The sequence below is a fragment of the Macaca mulatta genome, chromosome 10 (assembly GCF_049350105.2).
Source record: "Macaca mulatta isolate MMU2019108-1 chromosome 10, T2T-MMU8v2.0, whole genome shotgun sequence".
Taxonomy (NCBI): domain Eukaryota; kingdom Metazoa; phylum Chordata; class Mammalia; order Primates; family Cercopithecidae; genus Macaca; species Macaca mulatta.
Genome location: NC_133415.1, coordinates 88,063,795 through 88,082,639, shown reverse-complemented (window position 1 = coordinate 88,082,639; position 18,845 = coordinate 88,063,795). Strand labels below are relative to the sequence as shown.

Genomic DNA, 18,845 nt, shown 5'->3' with positions numbered 1-18,845 from the left:
TCAGCCCCTCATCTCTTTCCTCAGCTCTCCACTCCCCTGCTGGATTCCAGACACGGACTTCTGTCCCTCAAGGCATAGCTGGACTCATCACTTTCCCCAAACCTGCCCTTCCTCCGGCTTCATTTCGATCAATACCTACATCATCAACCCTTCTTCTGCGAGACACTCCTGGCCCCTCCTCTCCCTCATGCCTCACATCCGACCAGCCGGAGGTCTAGGTCGAGGACAGCTCCTAAAAAGCTTCTGAATGAATAATGAATAAATGAGCGCGAGCAGGCTGGGGGTGGGGCCAGGCGGGGTCGCGCCCAGACTTCTCGCGACCATAGAGTCCCCCGGAGGCCGAAGGTAGAGGGGCTGGATGCCTGGCGGGGCGTGCCAGGCTCTCCCGGAAGTCTCCCTGGGCGGAAGTGGAAACGGAAACCTTTTTAGGGAGTCCAAGGTACAGTCGTCGCGTGCGGAGCTAGTGGATAGTTGGTGAGCTGGTGTGAGGGAGTCTGGGAGGGTCAGCTCCGGTCCTGGGTCGGGAGAGGTGGGGCCGGAGGATTCAGGGCCGGAGGGTCTGGTGGGGGCCCAGTGGGCGGGACCCGAGGGCGGAGGGGCCGGGAGGCCGAGAGGGGCGGGGTCGCGGCGGGGCCTGAGGGGCGGAGGCCGGGATACTTGGGAAAAGATCTGCTGGCCTTGAACTCCCGGCTCCGCCGCCCCTAGGCCTCATGGCGGTCCGAGCGTCTTTCGAGAACAACTGTGAGATCGGCTGCTTTGCCAAGCTCACCAACACCTACTGTCTGGTGGCGATTGGAGGTTCAGAGAACTTTTACAGGTGCGGCGGGAGCCCCAGGGCTCGCGGTGGCGGGGAAGGGTGCGCAGGAGTCAAGAGCTCCGGCAGGGTGAGGGTGCCGGCCCCTCTGTCCCGCGACCACCGAGTCCATGTCCCTACAGTGTGTTCGAGGGCGAGCTCTCCGATACCATCCCCGTGGTGCACGCGTCTATCGCCGGCTGCCGCATCATCGGGCGCATGTGTGTGGGTAAGGCAGGTGGAGGACGCCAAGGGAGGGAGTGGTCTCCAAGCACCATTAATTACACCCCCGGAGGGAACTCGGCGTGACCTAGGGATTCCCAGGGTATCCTCTATTATCTCTGGGCACTGTAGAATCTCTCAGGCCAAGTGTCAGGAGATGGGGGGCAACCTTCTAGCAAAGGCTGCTGGATAATAGTAATAACAACGTAAAGTGCTTTCACTCCTGTTCTCATTCCTTCTTCACAAAGATACTGAAAGGTAGGAATTACTGGCCTAGCTCGACTGATGAGGAAGCTGAGACTTGTCCTAAGTGACTCACTAAATTCCACACCTAGTTCTTAGTGTGGAGGAGGATTTTTATCAGTTTTTTTTTTTTTTTTTTGAGACAAGATTTTTGCTCTTTCACCCAGGCTGGAGTGCAGTGGCAAGATCTAGGCTCAAGTGATCCTCCCAACTCAGCCTACCAAGTAGCTAGGGCCACAGGCACGTGCTGCCACACCTGGCTAATTTTTTAGATTTTTAGTAGAGACGCGGCCTCCCTGTGTTGCCCAGCCTGGCCTTGACCTCCTGGGCTCAAGTGATCTTCTTACCTTGGTCTCTTAAAGTGTAGGGATTACAGGCGAGAGCCACTGTACCCAGCCGAGGATTTGTATCTCATCTCTCCCTGTCACTGACTGTGAGCAAGGTGCTTTCTCTTTGTAAGCATTCATTTCTGTCTCTCTAAAGATTAGCTAAGATTTGCGGTCATCCTGCTCAGTTTTGTTGAAATCTTAAATTCCCTTTACCACATCTCTACCCTACCTTCCTACCTGTCAGCACTGTTAATTCTGGTCGTTGGTCCTCTCTTTTTATTATTATTTTTTTGAGACGGGGTTTTCACTCTTGTTGCCCGGGCTGGAGTGCAATGGCACGATCTTGGCTCACTGCAACACTCCGTTCAAGTGATTCTCCTGCCTCAGCCTCCTAAGTAACTGGGATTACAGGCGCACCCCACCACACCTGGCTAATTTTTTTGTGTTTTTAGTAGAGATAGAGTTTCACCATGTTGGCCAGGCTGATCTTGAACTCCTGACCTCAGGTGATCCTCCCACCTTGGCCTCCCAAAGTGCTGGGATTACAGGCATGCGCCACCGCGCCCAGCTGGTCCTTTCTTTAAGCTGGATCTGTCTTCCATTACTGCTGCCTGTTGTTTCTTAATTCTGCTCATTGAGGTCACTTTTAGAAGTCTGTTTATTTTTTTTTTTACTTTTACTTTAATTTTTAAAAATCTTAAGGCCGTTTGGGAGGCCGAGGCAGGTGGATCACCTGAGGTCAGCAGTTTGAGACCAACCTGACCAACATGGAGAAACCCCATCTCTACTAAAAATACAAAAAATAGCTGGGTGTGGTGGTGCATACCTGTAATCCTAGCTACTTGGGAGGCTGAGGCGGGAGAATTGCTTGAACTCGGGAGGTGCAGGTTGTGGTGAGCCGAGATTGTGCCATTGCATTTCAGCCTGGGCAATACGAGCGAAACTCTGTCTCAAAAAAAAAAAAAAAAAAAAAAAAAACCAAAAAAATTTAAGCCTAGTGACCTCAAAGTATTTTCCTATTCAGTTAAAGTACTCTGATCTCTAACCATGCCCTTAGGACTTGAAGCAAGTTCTGACAACAAGGGAGATTTTAGCTTAGTCCTTGTGTATTTTATGATGGGAGTGACCTGAAATTCAGAAATTCATTGGTGTGTATTTGTAGATTGTTCATTCTTGTTGCTGTGTGGTGTGTTTTGTGTAAGTATATCACAGCGTATTCATCCATTCCATTGACAGTGCATTTGGGCAGTTTTCACTTTGGTCTATTAGGAATAGTGCTAATGGCCGGGCGCGGTGGCTCACGCCTGTAATCCCAACACTTTGGGAGGCCAAGGCCAGCGGATCATGAGGTCAGGAGATTGAGACCATCCTGGCTAACACAGTGAAACCCTGTCTCTACTAAAAATACAAAAAAATTAGCCGGGTGTGGTGGCGGGTGCCTGTAGTCCTAGCTACTCAGGAGGCTGAGGCAGGAGAATGACGTGAACCTGGGAGGCAGAACTTGCAGTGAGCCAAGATCGCGCCACTGCACTCCAGCCTGGGTGCAGAGCGAGATTCCATCTCAAAAAAAAAAAAAAAAAGTGCTGCTATGTTTTTTTAGTGAACGCATCTACATATTTCTACTGGGTATATTATACCTAAGAGTGGCATGGCAGAGTCACAGGTTATGTGACTAGTAGTAGTTGCAGGTGATGCCAGATAATTATCTGAAGTGGTTGACCAACTTACACTCCTGTCTCAGTATGAGAGTTCAGTTGCTCCATATATCTTTGCCAACACTTGGAATTGATGACTTGTAAAAATTTTAGTCATTCTGGTTGGGGGCGGTGGCTCACATCTGTAATCCTAGCACTTTGGGAGGTCGAGGTGGGCGGATCACCTGAGGGTAGGAGTTTGAGACCAGCCATAGTGAAACCTCGTCTCTACAAAAACACAAAAAATTAGCCAGGTGTGGTGGCATGCACTTGTAATTCCAACTATTCAGGAGGCTGAAGCAAGAGAATCACCTGAACCCAGGAGGCGGAAGTTGCGGTGAGCCGAGATCGCACCACTGTATCCAGCCTGGGTGACAGAGTGAGATGGTCTCAAAAAAATAATAATAATCTAGCCATTCTGCTATGTGTGTAGCATTAGCTCAGTTTTTAAGTAGCAAAATATACAAGTAATGCCAGGAGCTCTTCCTGTTAGTTCAACTCCCCTCCAGTTGATGATGGTGAAGTAGGCGGGATTTATTGAGATTCCTGGGTGGTCTCTGGCCTGCCCTGGGTGTTGTCCAGATCAGTGGGTTGGAGGGCTGGGCTCTGGGCCTAAAGCTTTCCTGGGAAAGCTGATTGGGCTGGGCTGGGTGGTATCCTCAGCCGCTAGGGCTCAGCAGGCATCTTGTGTATTCATGGTTCACCTTTGTCTCACCCTCTAATTTGGGTTTCTCCAGGGAACAGGCACGGTCTCCTGGTGCCCAACAATACCACTGACCAGGAGCTGCAACATATTCGCAACAGCCTCCCAGACACAGTGCAAATTCGGCGGGTGGAGGAGCGGCTCTCAGCCTTGGGCAATGTCACCACCTGCAATGACTACGTGGCCTTGGTCCACCCAGACTTGGACAGGGTGAGGCAGCCCAACTTGCCCCAAGAGTCACAGGGCCATCCCTGTCAGTGGTTAGCCACTGTTCTTTCCTAACAGGCAAGAATTAGGGGTCTCTCCTGTGGTTTTTCTGTATGGGCCCTTGAGTTTCAGGTATTCATTGGAATAGTGATAACAGAGGCCTTACCAAGTGTCAGAAAGAAGCTGGGGAGGGTATGAATCCTTCAGGATTGAACCATTCAGTCCTGCAGCCTGGGCCAGGATAGGTGATCGACTGTTGAACTTTTGAGTGTGGGTGAGAGGGGAAAACAGTGACATCGAGACCAGCCTCCAGCTGTTCAGGGCATGCATGAATTTTAGGGGCTTCACAGCTGGCTTTGACTCTGCTCTAAGCTGTACTTCCTCCTTTCTCTGGGTGAGGCTTTCATATGAGGTACATAGGAGAAATAAGGGGCTCAGGGAGCCAAGGCCCGGGTGCTGGGGCTGTAAGTGGGCCCTAAACACAATACCTTTGACTGATAGGAGACAGAAGAAATTCTGGCAGATGTGCTCAAGGTGGAAGTCTTCAGACAGACAGTGGCCGACCAGGTGCTAGTAGGAAGTTACTGTGTCTTCAGCAATCAGGGAGGGCTGGTGCATCCCAAGACTTCAATCGAAGACCAGGATGAGCTGTCCTCTCTTCTTCAGGTCCCCCTTGTGGTAAGCATTCCTGTCCTCTGAACCCCGCCTCCTGCTGAGGCAGATCCTTTCGCCCAGTGTTTGGGAGTCTGGGTCATTACCTGCTGCAGTTTGAGACTGGGGCTGCAGGTCAGGGAGGAGCAGGGTTTGGGGAGAGTCCTCATTGAGGAGGGAGAGACTTTGGTGCCGTGACTCACATTGAGCCCATCCCTTGGCAGGCGGGGACTGTGAACCGAGGCAGTGAGGTGATTGCTGCTGGGATGGTGGTGAATGACTGGTGTGCCTTCTGTGGCCTGGACACAACCAGCACAGAGCTGTCAGTGGTGGAGAGTGTCTTCAAGCTGAATGAAGCCCAGCCTAGCACCATTGCCACCAGCATGCGGGATTCCCTCATTGATAGGTACCTGGGGTCTCTCCTTCCTTCTGCTCAGTGTTGGGGGTTAACTTGCATTTTGAGAGTATGGGGAAAAGATGTCATCTAGAATGTGAGCCTACCAGTTTGTTCTGATAGCTTCTCGAGTGTGAGAGCATATCTGCACACTGCTGAGTAGATAGAGCCATCACATTTTTTTTTTTCAATTCACCATGATATTCAAAACATATTTATTGAGCAACTGCTAATCCTCGTCTTTGTGGCTTTTCAGGGCTAGGATACTAGACCAGTAGCTGCTTGAGCAGCTTTTCAGAGCTGGTCTGGGGGTGAGGGCTGAGGCAGGTACCTTGAGAGTGAGGTGGGTTCTGTGAAACAGCTACTGACCGTGAGCTTTCCTTTCTCTTCAGCCTCACCTGAGTCACCTTCCAAGTTGTTCCATGGGCTCCTGGCTCTGGACTATGGCACCTTCTTTGCACTCCGCCCAATCTGCACCGGATGCTGGCAGGGAGGTGGCAGAGAGCTCACTGGGACTGAGTGGCTGGGCACCCAACCCTTTTCCACCTGTGCTTATCTCCTGGATCTATCATTACTGCAGAAACCTGCTCTGTTGTGCTGGCTGGCAGGCCCTGTGGCTGCTGGCTGAGGGTTCTGCTGTCCTGTGCCACCCCATTAAAGTGCAGTTCCCTCCGGGCCATTCTGAATGTGATGTTTGGGGCCCTCAGCCTGTGTACAGTCCCCGCACTCTCCAGTTGTTCCAGCATTCTGGGAAGATAGGGTGGGATGGACACAACGCACACCCAATCTAGTTCACTACCTCCACACACACCATTCCCTTCTCCACCATCATCAGGATGGGAGGCTTCATCCTGGGGCAAGAAACTCTGTCCACTACAGTTCTCCTTTTTTCTTTTTTTTTTTTGAGACGGAGTCTTGCTCTGTCGCCCAGGCTGGAGCGCAGTGACCAGATCTCGGCTCACTGCAAGCTCCGCCTCCCGGGTTCCCGCCATTCTCCTGCCTCAGCCTCCCGAGTAGCTGGGACTACAGGCGCCCGCCACCTCGCCCGGCTAGTTTTTTGTATTTTTTAGTAGAGACGGGGTTTCACCGTGTTAGCCAGGATGGTCTCGATCTCCTGACCTCGTGATCCGCCCGTCTCGGCCTCCCAAAGTGCTGGGATTACAGGCTTGAGCCACCGCGCCCGGCCTCCTTTTTTCTTTTTGAGGCATTCTCTGCCTGTCATTCAGGCAGGAGTGTTGTGATGCAATGATGGCTCAAGCGATCCTCCCGCCTTGTTTTTTGTTTTTGGTTTTTTGTTTGTTTTGTTTTGTTTTTGTTTTTTTGTAGAAACGAAGTCTCACTATGTTGCCCAGGCTGGTCTGATACTCCTGAGCTCAAAGTGACCCACCGCCTCGGCCTCCCAAACTGTTGGGATTACATGCATGAGCCACCGTGCCCGATCTAGTTCTCAATTTTCACCCGACTTCTGCCCCATCTTCTCTGGCCTTGAAAGTCTGTTCCGATTTTCCCCTGAGCCAGGTGAGGGCCCCGTAAGAGCTCTGGGGCATCTGGCTTCAGGGCAGTCTTTGACTAAAGTGGATGGAGGTTGCAGGTCCTTGCCTGGGTGGGCCTGGGGCGGGGCAGCGGGTTCCCAGCGTCCTCCCGGCCTGGGCGCCTTGGAGGCTTCTGGGGCGCAGTCCGTCCGCCTGCGCGGGGCGGGGCCTAGAGGCGCTAGGGCGGGATTGGCCGGGGACGTTCGCGGAGTCCCGCCCCGGAGCCCGGGGTCGAGTCCCTCTTTTGCGCTCAAACGCACTGAGGGCGAGGTCGGCGCGCGGTGGCGTCACGGCGCCAGCTCCTCCCGACGCTGAGGTGGGTTCCGGAAGACCAGCGGGTGTGGCTGTGCGAGGTGAGGGCAGGGCTGGGGCGAGGCCCTAGCGGGGGGTGCCGGCGACCCAGACCTAAAGGGCTTTTCTTGCAGACCATGGGGGCTCAGCTAAGCGGCGGCCGCGGCGCCCCGGAGCCTGCGCAGCCCCAGCCCCAGCCCCAGCCCCAGCCCCAGCCTGCGGCGCCGGAGGGCCCGGAACAGCCCCGGCCTCAGCCCCATCCCGAGCCCGAGCCCAGCCCGTGGGGGCCGCTGGACGACGTGCGCTTCCTCATCGCCTGCACTTCCTGGTACTGACGGCGTCTTCCGGAGGATGCCGCCCGTCTGTCTGCCGTCCCCTGTGGTTCTTGCTTGCCTTGTCTCCTCTCCCCACGTCCCTGCGTCTCTTACACCCCCTTCCACCCGAGGCTCCCCAGAGATAGCAGAGAATTCGAAGAGGTCGCCAGGGACTGGAAAGAAGTCCCGGCCGGGCCGCCTTCGCGGCCTACAGCCCAGCCTGCACCCAGACCCAGCTCAGACCTTCGTGTTCACCCCATCCCTTTCTCCGGCTGGCTGGGTCGGGGGCATCCCTCTCTGTCGCTGGCTTCCAGAGGCAGGGCAGGCCTCCTGATAAGCCCGTAAAGCTGCTCACCTCCTGACTTCGTCTGCCTTTTATTAATATCTTAATTGCTGATAGCCGTGCTCTTGACTGTGTCTCCGGTCATGGCACCAGGGGCCTTGACTTTGGAGAAGCCCTTGCCACAGTGACCCTCCCCATACTCCTGAGGGGGGCTGCTCCCCATCCTGGATCCTCAGGACGCATCTGGCAGACCAGATGCGTGAGGCAGCTCCCAGACACCCCAGAGGACCCCGGTTCTCCTCCCGGAGCTTAAGATTACTTTTGGAACCTGATCTTTGTTCCCTCATCCCAGGGAAATGACACACTCTGTATTTCTGTTTTATTTATAAATGATTTAAAAAACATTATACAAAGGCTGATCAGTTTAAAATGTGACTGACACTGAAATGCTGTGATGTCCCCCAGGCTGAGGGGAAGCTAGGCTCTGGGGCCCCCAGTGCTTTGCCCCTCCGTCTGCCCTGTCCTGGGGTGATGGACAAACAGATGACCACAGGCAGGAGAATCTGAGATTGGAAGCCTCTAGGCTGAGGCCTCTGGGCCTGGCCCCATATCCCTCACCTCTGCAGCCTGGGCTGCCTGCCTCCATCTCCTGCTCATTCTCAGCTGGCCTGCCAGGAGCCAACAGGGAGCCTGGCGGGAGGCGGGGGTGCCTAGAGCTTTCAAGAAGTGAGAGCACCAACCTGAGGAGTGGACAGGGACCAGGAAGTGGGGGAAGGGAGGCCAGGAAGAGGTGGATACAGGAGACACTTCTCATCTCATCTCAGACCCTAGAGGGGTCCACAGATGGGGACATAAGACACAGCCAGCCCACTGGATGGCCCGGGCAAGTAACAACCTCTTTGTGCTTCATCTGAGCACATGGTGAGAGTTACCTTCGGCCTCCCAGGGCCTACACGAGTTTCATGTGAGTGGACAGGTGTGAGCTAATAAAGTGCTTTGCAAAGTATAAAACACTGTACAAACCTATGAATCACTAATATATCTGCAGTTGTTCCCTGCCTGTCCCAGGGAGCCTGCCCTTGGCCAAAATGAGAAAAAACAAGGATGATGACAGGGGACACAGCGGACCCACATGGGCGCCCCTGGGACAAGAGATTTTGCTTGAGATAGCTCCCAGGGCAGCAGGAGTCCCTGTCTGTGCTACAGGGTAAGCCGACCCCAATCTCAGAGACCACAGGGTCGGGGGCAAGGCCCATGCAGGCTCAGTGAGCAGGGGTGGCATCCAAGACCCGGCTAGCACGCTGGAGACTGCCTGACACCTCTTTTTGGCTTTGGCAGAGAGCCAGTGGGCATCACTGAACCCATTGGCCTTGTCTAGGACTCCTCAGTGACAAGCAGGGCTGCCTCTGCTGTACTGGAGCAAGGCAGGCCGAGCCCTAGGAACTCCTGCCAGAGACAGTAAAGGGCGGGCCAGTGAAGGTCAAAAAGGGAGCCCCCTTGGCTTGGGGCTGCTACTGGTAGGGTTGCCCTTCTAAGAGCAGTGTGGGAAGATGGGCCCAGTGAGCAAGGTCAGCAAGGGCCAAGCTCTCGGAAAACACTGCTTCCAGCCGAGAGATTGAGTCGGCCTTGGGGTAGCTGGGAGTGGAGGCACTGAGCACTTCAGACACCCCGTCCCTTTCCGAAGGACTCCCAGGCTCTGCCATGTTGGCCCTGCAGCCATCTCTGTCTCACCTAACTAGTCAGGCTGAGCCCCAGGCCGCAAGTGACAGGCTGGAGCAAAGCTGGGGACAGGGACAATAGAGGGGAGTGGAGGATGGTCACAAACTCGGATCTGCCTCCAGAAATGGGGTCAGCTTCTGCCCCAGCTCTGTAGCCATAGGAGCAGGGCTCAGCTACTGGGGTGTCTGGGCGCTAGAGTGGCCTTAGCAGCACCTTGGTCCTTGTCGCCTGGGGGAGGGCCGCTCTGCTGGCCTCATCACCAAGACAGTCACCTCTAGTTCACCTAAAGCCTCAAGCAGCCTTTGCAAAATGGGACTTTAAACAGTAGTGACAGGACATTTAAATACTCACGATGTGACAGGTGGGTCCTTGTCAGACCCAGCCGGGCCACAGCCCTGCCTGCAGCATGTGACCCTAAATCCTGGGTCTCTGAAGAGACCCTGACAAGTGGAGCACGTTTCCTGAGGGATCTGCTGTCTGCCAGCAGGGAAACCCAGGCTTGTTGCCCACTGTGTCAGAAGCAGGGGTCCTGTAGCCTTGGAGGACAGTGGGGTGGGGGTAGGGGGACATCTGACCAGCAGGTGTTGGCAAAAGGGGACCAGGACTGGTGGCATCTCCTGGATGGGGGATGAGAGCTAGTGCTGGCTTCCCACAGAGGGTGCTGGGTTCCAGCCAGGAGTGGAGCTGTGGTACCTCATGGACACCACAGGATGCTGTGACCACAGGGGCTCCTCCTGGCATGGTCCCTGCCTCCGGATGGAGCCTGGCCTATTCCCTTAAGTAGGGAGTAGTTTGCCCAGGACAGAAGGCTGGCAGCTGGGTGCCAGACACCCACCCTGGGGCACAGCCCCCATAATTCCCTGCCCCACGCTCAGCCTAGGCCAAATGCACCCACCACTTCAGCTGTACGACCCCAGCCTAGGGCCCTGCTGGCCCTGGTGAGCAGTGGCCAGAGCTGCCCCTCAGATCCTGGTGAGGAAGGGCCTGGCTGGCCAGACCGAGTGGACAGAGAGGGCTCTGGGCTGCTCACACCCACTCCTGGACTGGCCGCTTATAGTAGGTGACAGGCTGAGGGCCTGTCTTGTTCTTGAACTGGAAGATGGTGTAGACCAGCACCAGGATGCAGAGGGACAGGATACAGGGGATGACCACGGCCACAGCGTTCACAGAGCCCGGCACATCGTTGATGGTCACCATGATGTCCACGTCGTCCTGGGGCAGCCGCCGTTCCTTCCGCCGCTCCACCTCTTTCTGGTTGCAGCCCATCCAGTCACGCAGGATGTTGCGCGGGTAGCCTGGCTCCACGCTCAGTTTCTGGTTGTCAAACTTCCAGTAGTCCCGGCCCTTGTAGAAGTAGGTGTAATCTGCAGAAATACAGCCCAGCATCACCACTCCCAGACACTTCCGGCACCTGCTTTGGGGCAGTGTGAGAGGAAGGGCACAGGCGCTGTGGCGTGGGAGGCAAGGTGGGGACACCTGGTGGTTTGGGGTGTAGTGCTTGGCTGAGTCATGGAGTAAGAAGCTGCAGAGGGGAGCGCCTGGGACCTGGAGTGGTCTGCCTGTCATTCTACGGGTGCTAGGAAACCAGAGGGGCTTCAGGGAGAATTGGGACATGGTTCACTTTGTGCCGCCCAGACAGGACCCCTTGCACGCTGCCTGGGTCACAGCTCTGTCACACTGTGCCCACAGGTCCCCCTTGCCCCACATGTGGGTTCCATTAAGCCTCAGCCTGGCTCCTGCTTGAGCCAAGGGAGGCAAGGAGTAAGATTTCGCCTTGTGTTGACAGCAAGATACTACCTCTCTGCAATTATGGGTTTTTTTTTGCTTGGCACACATCACAACACAGATGCAGGGTCTTTGGGAGCCTTCTTGGGGAGAGGCTGGGCAGTCTTGCCAATCACTCCCTGGGCAACCACCCCAGGGCTCCAGCAACAGCCTAAGCAGCTCAGCCAGCGGGCAAAGCAGCTTGCTCAGGCCGTCCTCATTGGCTGGCTCCCCACCATGGCTAGGGCTTTCATTGGTCTAGGTCCTTGATGTCACCTGTCTCTGAGGCTCCCCAAAAAGGGAGATCTTGTGTGTAAAGCATCAGGTACAAGACAGCCAACAAATAGCAGCTGTGGCCAATGGCTTTCTTTTTTTTTTTTTTTTTGAGACGGAGTCTTGCTCTGTCGCCCGGGCTGGAGTTGCAGTGGCACAATCTCGGCTCACTGCAAGCTCTGCCTTCCAGATTCACACCATTCTCCTGCCTCAGCCTCCCGAGTAGCTGGGACTACAGGCGCCCGCCACCACGCCTGGCTAATTTTTTGTATTTTTAGTAAAGACAGAGTTTCGCCATGTTAGTCAGGATGGTCTCGATCTCCTGACCTCGTGATCCACCCGCCTTGGCCTCCCAAAGTGCTGGGATTACAGGCGTGAGCCACTGCGCCCGGCCTGGCCATTGGCTTTCTTATCAGTGAAGCCTTGTCGGAGAGCCCTTCTCAGCCATCTCTAACATGGCCCCCTCTAGTTCATTGCTGTCTCCCAGATTTATTTCCTTTTTTTCTTTTCTTTTCTTTTCTTTTTTTTTTTTTTTTTTTTTGAGACAGAGTCTCGCTTTGTCGCCCAGGCTGGAGTGCAGTGGCGCAATCTCGGCTCACTGCAAGCTCCGCCTCCCGGGTTCACGCCATTCTCCTGCCTCAGCCTCCTGAGTAGCTGGGACTACAGGCGCCCGCCACCGCGCCCGGCTAATTTTTTGTATTTTTAGTAGAAACGGGGTTTCACCGTGGTCTCGATCTCCTGACCTTGTGATCCGCCCGCCTCGGCCTCCCAAAGTGCTGGGATTACAGGCGTGAGCCACCGCGCCCGGCCTCTTTTTTTTTTTTTTTTTTTAAGACAAGGTCTCATTCCATCACCTAGGCTGGAGTACAAGTGGCGCAGTCATAACTCACTGCAGCCTCAAACTCCTGGTCTTAAGCAATCCTCTGGCCTCAGCCTCCCAAGTAGCTGGGACTACAGGCACATGTCACCATGCCCAGCTAATTTTTGTATTTTTTTTTTGTAGAGATGGAGTCTCACTATGTTACCCAGGCTGGTCTCGACCTCCTGGCCTCAAGTGATCCTCCCACCTCGACCTCCCAAAGTACTGGGTGTCTTTCCCTTATAGCATCTGTTGCCATCTTGCTTTATGCTCCTAGACTCGGACCTATGCCAGTCCTGTTCACTGCTACGTCCCCAGCTCCCACCACACAAGCTGTCTATTATTATGGAGTGAATGAATGAATCTTTTCAATCCACATAAACTGAAACCCACGAGATGATGATAATGATGATGATGACGATAGCAGCTAAAACATATAGCATGGATTGTGTGCTAGGCATTATTTCTAAGTATGCTACACAATTTATCTTCTTTAATCCTCACAAAACCATTATATAAAGGTAGGTACCATTATTATCATCATTTTATAAATGAGAAAACAGAAAACTTCTTAGAGATTTGCTCAGATTCATAGTGAGTGGTACTATGGTGGTTACGAACCCAGCCAGTCCAGCTCTAGAGTCTGTGTTTTGGACCACATCAGTGGAGATCTACTTAACAAACACTCCTGGAGGCCCACTCTGCATCTGGCCAGGCTGGCCGCTCCTCCTGAGAAGCTCCTGTGCTGGTGGGGAGACAGGTTGAATGTCTGACGGCAGTCGTGGGGGCTGGTGGCCAGCATGGCTTCTAGGAGGAATTCAGGAAACATAAAAAGTTTCTCTCTTGATGCAGTGGCTCATACTTGTAATCCCAGGGCTTTGAGAGGCCGAGGTGGGAGGATTGCTTGAGGCCAGGAGTTTGAGACCAGCCTGGCCAACAATAGTGAAATCCTGTCTCTACAAAAAAAATGTAAAGTAGTCAGGCATAGTGGCATGTGCCTATAATCCCAACTACTCAGGAGGCTGATGAGGCAGGAGGATCATTTGAGACCAAGAGGTTGAGGCTGCAGTGAGCTATGATTGTGCAGCTGCATTCCAGCCTAGGCGACAGAGACCTTATCTCTTAGAATTAAAACAAAAAAAAACAAAAAAAAAAACATGTGTTTTAAAGGTTTTCTTTCCATCTTCTTGCCCTCAAGCCCTGTGAAAAAGTGGCTTTGAAACATGCATGCCCATCATTGCTTTTCAGATTTGGTAACTCGAGGCGTCCCTGGAGTACAGCTGCGGATAAGTGTTTGAGAAATGCTGTCTGAAGGAATGAAGTCAGTCTATGACAACGTCTCTCTGCTGTGAATCACTCCTGCAGATGAAAAAGTGTGACTCGGCAGCTGGTAAGCGAATTAATGGACCGTGTGAACATGGGTAGATACGAGTCAACTGTCTGCCACCAGGTGTTGTCTCAAACCTGGATGCCCATAGGCACTGAGTATGCCCGTGGGCACTGGTGAGGACCACATAAAACCAGCTCCCCACGCCCACCCCAGCCCGGCCCTTACGTACATCCTTCCTTGCTGATGAAGGCCCCTTGGGGAGCCTGTGGGATGCCCTTCCACACGGTGATAGGCTTAGGGTAGCCAGGGTCCGTGGCCCGCCGCTCCTCGCTGTAGCGCCAGTACCGCTCGCCTTTGAAAAAGTAGGTCTTGCCCACAGGTTCCCAGCGCAGAGCTGTGTCAATGCCTTCACGGGGCAGACAGCTGCCCAACTCCCCCAGGCTGTGGGGGTACCCAGGCTCCACCGTCACCTCCTTAAACACCCAATACTTGTCACCTGTGGCCAAGAGGAGCCCAGGATCAGCTTCCCCAGTCACTCAGTGCCGCCTGCCTATCCTCAGGATGTCAGGTGAAAACAGCCTGATGCCCTCAGCCCCTTGGCCCAGTTAGAGTTGGGAAGGGCAGGAAGCCTGAGGCCAGTCCCAGATCCTGGACAACTTGCCCCTGCTGCCTGGGCTCCGAGTCCCACCCTCTTTTCATCATGTGAGTTGCTCCTCTCTGCTCTCTGGTCATCTCAGCCACTTACATGGCTTTGCATGCACTACCACTCTCCAAACCTGCCACCAGCGACACCTGACTCTGAGGCTGTCCCACTGGACCTGAGCAGCAGACCCAGAAACCCTGACCTCCCGTGGCCTATGGGCAGCTCCACATCGGCTGGCTTCCCAGAGCTCCTCATCTGCACCACAGAAGGGCTCCCTCCTCATCACCTTCTGCCTCCCAGGTCCCCAGCAGGGAGTCCTAGCCTCACTGTTGACCCTCTCTTTCCTGCTACTCTCAGTATTCAGCCACTTTTTTTTGAGATGGAGTTTGGCTCTTGTTGCCTAGGCTGGAGTGCAATGGTGCGATCTCAGCTCACCACAACCTCCGCCTCCTGGGTTCAAGCGATTCTCCTGCCTCAGCCACCTGAGTAGCTGGGATTACAGGCATGCGCCACCATGCGTGGCTAATTTTTGTAATTTTAGTAGAGCTGGGGTTTCACCATGTTGGTCAGGCTGGTCTTGAACTCCTGACCTCAGGTGATCTGCCCGCCTTGGCCTCCAAAAATGCTGGGATTACAGGCGTGAGCCACTGCGCCTGGCCGAGTATTCAGTCACTTCTGAGGTCCTGTGACTCTCCTGGCAGCTGTCCCCTGCCCTCCAGCTGCACGGCTCCTCCCTGGATTGGGCCTCATGAGTGGCACTCTCCAGAACCACCTCAGAAATGGCTGCCCTGCCCCTGCCATGTCTGTCACCTCCTGCCCTCTGGCTCTCTGCTGCTCAGAAACATTCCATGAATTTCCAGCCTTGGCCTAATGGATCAAGACCACATTCTGGCCTGGCAACCAGGGCTCTTCAGGATTTGCCCCCAGGTGACCTTTCTGGGCCATTTCTCACAGCTTTCCAAGGTGGGGCCTCCGTGGCCATCAGATGGATCTTCTAAGCCCTGTGAACGTCCGTACACATCTCAACCCTGCTCCTTTATTCAGCCATTGTCCCTCTGGAATGCTTTCCTTCTTCTCACTATCTGTATCTCACCCATCTGAGGTCTGGCCTGAGTCAAGATAATTGTCATGAAACAACCTAGCACAGTGCTGGGCACAGGGTGAGCACCTTAGCTCCCTCCCACGCCCTCCCCACCTTGAGTGACCTCTTCCCTCTGGGTTCTTACAGAACTGACCCGATGGCCTCCCATGAGGTACTGGGTGGTCTTCAATTGCTTGTCCCACACTCTATGTCATGTGGACAAAGCTGGTCGCCCCACCAACCTTGGCACATACAGATTATCAGTCTCACTTTCTGACTTAAATTGTCAGAGGTCAGTGTCTCTGTTAGGCTAGAGGGGCCCTCTGAGGACATGTGCCTCCCACCCCTCCTCTTCCAGTTTAGATGGGAAAAAGGAGGTCCCATGACCTTGGGCAGGGAACTGTCCCGCAGCACAGGCTACATTACCTTTGAAGAAGACAAATCTCCCATCGGCCCTTTCGTAGGCTGCGTCGATGCGGGCAGGCAGGCCCTTCCAGAACTGCTCGATCTGCATGGGGTAGCCCTCTTGCACTCGGTTATTTCGCAGGCGCCAGAACCAGCGATCCTGGGAGAAAGCGGGAGAGGGGGAGAAAGGTGTGTCAGGCCCTGCCTCCGAACCCAGTGATTTCAGCTGTGGGGCTTAGGTCCCAATAGCCCAACACCTTCCCTGGGGCTCAGCTTGGCAACCCTCCACCGAGCCTGTCCATTAGCTGCTTCTGACTTTTAAAGCCCTGGGAGGAAGACAGGATGCTCCTGTAACTCTCTTCATTTCAGCCTCCTGCTGACTCTTGCTGCTGGGTGGACCATGAGACAGACAGCAGACAGGCCTGGTGTGGAAAAGGTGTGAGGGAGCCAGAAAGGATGTCAGGGCCTGCAGTGGCCACATGGGGGCAGTGGAGCGTCGCTGACATCAGCCAGACTGGTCCTCAGGACAGTGAGAGGCTGGAGTGGTCACTGAGCCTGGGCCAAGTGCCCTGTACGTGGCTAGCTCCATCCAGTAGGGCCAGGATCATGGAAGCCATGGGAGTCATGGGAATTCCCTCGAGACCTGGGCATGCATTCACATTTCTCCATTTATAGCTGCATGACCTAGGGCCTCACCTGCAAGTGCAGGTAATAATGGAGAATCAGATGAGAGATCCTAGGCAAAGTGCCCAGAACAGTACAGGGCACACAGTCCATGTTGAGTAAATGGCAGCTAAATAGTCGGAGTCCAGTAAAAACGCCTCTTGTAACTGGTGCCTTGTCCCCACTGCAGCCTTGGGCTGGTACGGAAGCAGCCTAGGCAAGGCCTGTAGCTGCCAGACCTCAGTTTTCTTATGTGTAAATGGGGGTGATAAAACCCGGACCTGCCTATGAACAGTTCAGTCGGATCAAAGTAGAATGACTGCAGAAGAAGAAGCATGATTTGTAAAAGATGGTACAAAAGCTAGTATTTTAAAAGGTGTTTTACAAAGCACTTTCACATCCAGGTTTTTGACCTTATTTTGACTTTCATGTCTCTGTTAAGTTGATCTGAGATATACGGAGTCTTAAGAAAGGCCAGGTGACTTGCCTAGAGCCACTCAGTGAGAAGCCAGATTGGGGCTGACCCACACTGCCCGATTCCCACGCAGCGCTCAGCGCGTGCTGGGATAACTCCACGAGGGGAGCGAGGCAGCCTCTTTCACCACCCCGTGTGATGGAGCCGCCCTGCCCAGATCCCCTTCAGAGAAGGGCTTGTTGCCCCAGTGGCCAGGAGTGTGGCCAGCAGGCAGGTTTCAACTGTCAGCCCCTTTGGGGATGTTCTCTGCTCCAGAGAGCCCTTCTCAATCGCTGGATGCCCTTCCTCCTCCAGTGATTCAATGAGGTAGGGGTTATAATGTTCCAGATATTTTGGGCCCAACGTAGGCTGACTGACAGGCCACCGTAGCTCCAGAGTTCCCTGCGGGGGTGGCTGAGGCTGCCATGGGCCTCTGTTGCCACTTAACCTCTCCCTCTTTCCTGTCCTGCTTCCTTCTCCTCCTTCTCACAAATGGTGATTCTGAAAGTACTCCCTAATCGAAATCCTGCATTCCAGACCCCATTTCAGAGTTCGTTCCCCGAGAGCCCAACCTGCAACACGTCAAGCAGGCTGCCACCCTGTCAGTCCATGGCTGATGGAGGACAGATGACAAGATATACCTTGGCCAGTAGCAGCTTCTCAAGCCTTGGTAGGGTCTGGAGTCAGACTCAGCCACCACTGACCTAGCCCCCACTCCAAGTTGGCCATCTTCAGAGCCGGACGCTCACTGGATCTTCACACACCCTTTGTTAGAGGAATGACTCCCCCAGGTTTCGGATGGAGAAACTGAGGTCCCAAGAAGGGAGGTGACTCGCTTAGTCAAGGTCACAGACCAGAAGCCAGCTTCCAGCACTTTCTCCCAGCATTAATCCTGGGGAGGTGAGGGATCACCCATCTTTCCCCCTCCCTCTTGGAAACAAGTTGGTTCACCTTGTGATTCACTCCCAGCAGCATCAGGAAGAGACCCCATACCCTGGCCACTGGGCCAGCTCCCGTCCAGGCCCCATGGTAACCAAATCCCAAATCAGGAGCCTTTCCCAGCTCCGTGGTGTGGAGGAGGAGGAGGAAAGGTCAGGGACCAGCTGGGTGGTGCCAATCCATTGGCCCTACCTTAAACACAAACATCTCGCCCCGGAAGAGGGCCACTGTGTTGAAGTTGCCATCACAGATGTTGGGTTTGGTGCCTGGTGTGGATGGCCGGTCCCCGAGGGGCGGCCGAGGGGGCCTGGGCTGGCGCTCATGCTTCCTCTCCGACGGTGAGTGGATCCTGCGGACGGGGAGTGTAGGGAGTGGCCTTGTGGGCTCCAGAGGCTCGGCTGGGGGTCCTGGAGAGAGGAGCTACATCTTAGAGAGGGGGCAGCCATTTCCCGCCTCCCGCTGCCATTGTCTCAGCATCACCCAGGCAACTCTGAGACAGGTCTGTCCCAGTCCAGCCTCCTGTTCCCTCTCCCCAGTTTAACTCCCCCAGTCTTTGAGAAAACAGATGAAAATAGCCATTAGAATGGGACTCTCAACTTTCTACCCCTGAATCTTATATCTTCTCTTTTCCCCTGTTACAGAGCAATCATATCCTTCTTTAGGTCAGCGCTCTTCCTTAGGCCATACCCTCTTTGCCCCCTTCACACACACTGGCCCCACTTCCTCACCCACTTTATTCATTCTCTTTCCCAGCCCAGTGCAGCTTCTACCCATCACCCACTCCAGCTGCTCCACCAAGATCATCCAATGGTTGCTTGACTCAGACTTTGATGAGCACATGCATCATCTGGGGATGTTGCTAAAATGCAGATAAGGGCTCAGAGGGCCTGAGAGTCTGCATTCCTTCACACTCTCAGGTGATGCTGATGCTGCTGGTCTGAAGACTACACTTTGAGCAGCAAGATTTATAGAAACACTTTCCTTGAAACACTCTCTTGGTTGTCCTCCTGCATCATGGGCTGTTCCTTCTCAGCCTCCTTTGCTGGCTGCCTGTCCCCA

The 18,845-nt window shown here is 54.3% G+C and overlaps 3 protein-coding genes and 1 long non-coding RNA gene across 14 annotated transcripts in view; 2 read left to right on the top strand and 2 right to left on the bottom strand.

Annotated features, from left to right (window-relative positions):
• Positions 1 to 415: 415 nt before the first annotated feature.
• On the top strand, positions 416 to 5,915 carry EIF6 (eukaryotic translation initiation factor 6). 7 transcript variants are annotated; one of them, XM_015149136.3, is made up of 7 exons: positions 416 to 474; positions 706 to 817; positions 937 to 1,022; positions 4,019 to 4,194; positions 4,693 to 4,869; positions 5,067 to 5,248; positions 5,629 to 5,915. In XM_015149136.3, exons 2-7 carry the CDS (start codon positions 711 to 713, stop codon positions 5,636 to 5,638), a joined length of 738 nt encoding a protein of 245 aa, XP_015004622.1. In that variant the 5' UTR covers positions 416 to 474; positions 706 to 710; the 3' UTR covers positions 5,639 to 5,915. The 7 variants fall into 7 exon arrangements, with proteins under 7 accessions (XP_015004622.1, XP_077807890.1, XP_077807891.1 ...); XM_077951764.1 differs by having other exon boundaries at positions 5,067 to 5,306; positions 5,598 to 5,915; XM_077951765.1 differs by having other exon boundaries at positions 416 to 502.
• A 97-nt stretch (positions 5,916 to 6,012) lies between these two features.
• On the bottom strand, positions 6,013 to 7,121 carry LOC144332115 (uncharacterized). The gene is made up of 2 exons (XR_013399886.1): positions 6,422 to 7,121; positions 6,013 to 6,117 (listed from the first exon to the last, which is right to left on the bottom strand). It is a non-coding gene; the product is annotated as an uncharacterized LOC144332115 (long non-coding RNA).
• On the top strand, positions 7,015 to 8,063 carry MMP24OS (MMP24 opposite strand). 2 transcript variants are annotated; one of them, XM_015149143.3, is made up of 2 exons: positions 7,015 to 7,084; positions 7,194 to 8,063. In XM_015149143.3, exon 2 carries the CDS (start codon positions 7,197 to 7,199, stop codon positions 7,392 to 7,394), a length of 198 nt encoding a protein of 65 aa, XP_015004629.3. In that variant the 5' UTR covers positions 7,015 to 7,084; positions 7,194 to 7,196; the 3' UTR covers positions 7,395 to 8,063. The 2 variants fall into 2 exon arrangements, with proteins under 2 accessions (XP_015004629.3, XP_015004628.3); XM_015149142.3 differs by having other exon boundaries at positions 7,015 to 7,121.
• MMP24 (matrix metallopeptidase 24) overlaps positions 8,024 to 18,845 on the bottom strand; it is a 52,580-nt gene continuing 41,758 nt past the window's right edge. For all 4 annotated transcript variants that reach the window (XM_077951718.1, XM_077951716.1, XM_077951717.1 and 1 more), the window contains 4 exons: positions 17,979 to 18,193; positions 15,752 to 15,890; positions 13,831 to 14,097; positions 8,024 to 10,739 (listed from right to left, as the gene is read on the bottom strand). In XM_077951718.1, the coding sequence (XP_077807844.1) occupies positions 10,402 to 10,739; positions 13,831 to 14,097; positions 15,752 to 15,890; positions 17,979 to 18,193 (959 nt within the window). In that variant the 3' untranslated portion in view covers positions 8,024 to 10,401. The remainder of the gene's footprint in view (positions 10,740 to 13,830; positions 14,098 to 15,751; positions 15,891 to 17,978; positions 18,194 to 18,845) is intronic.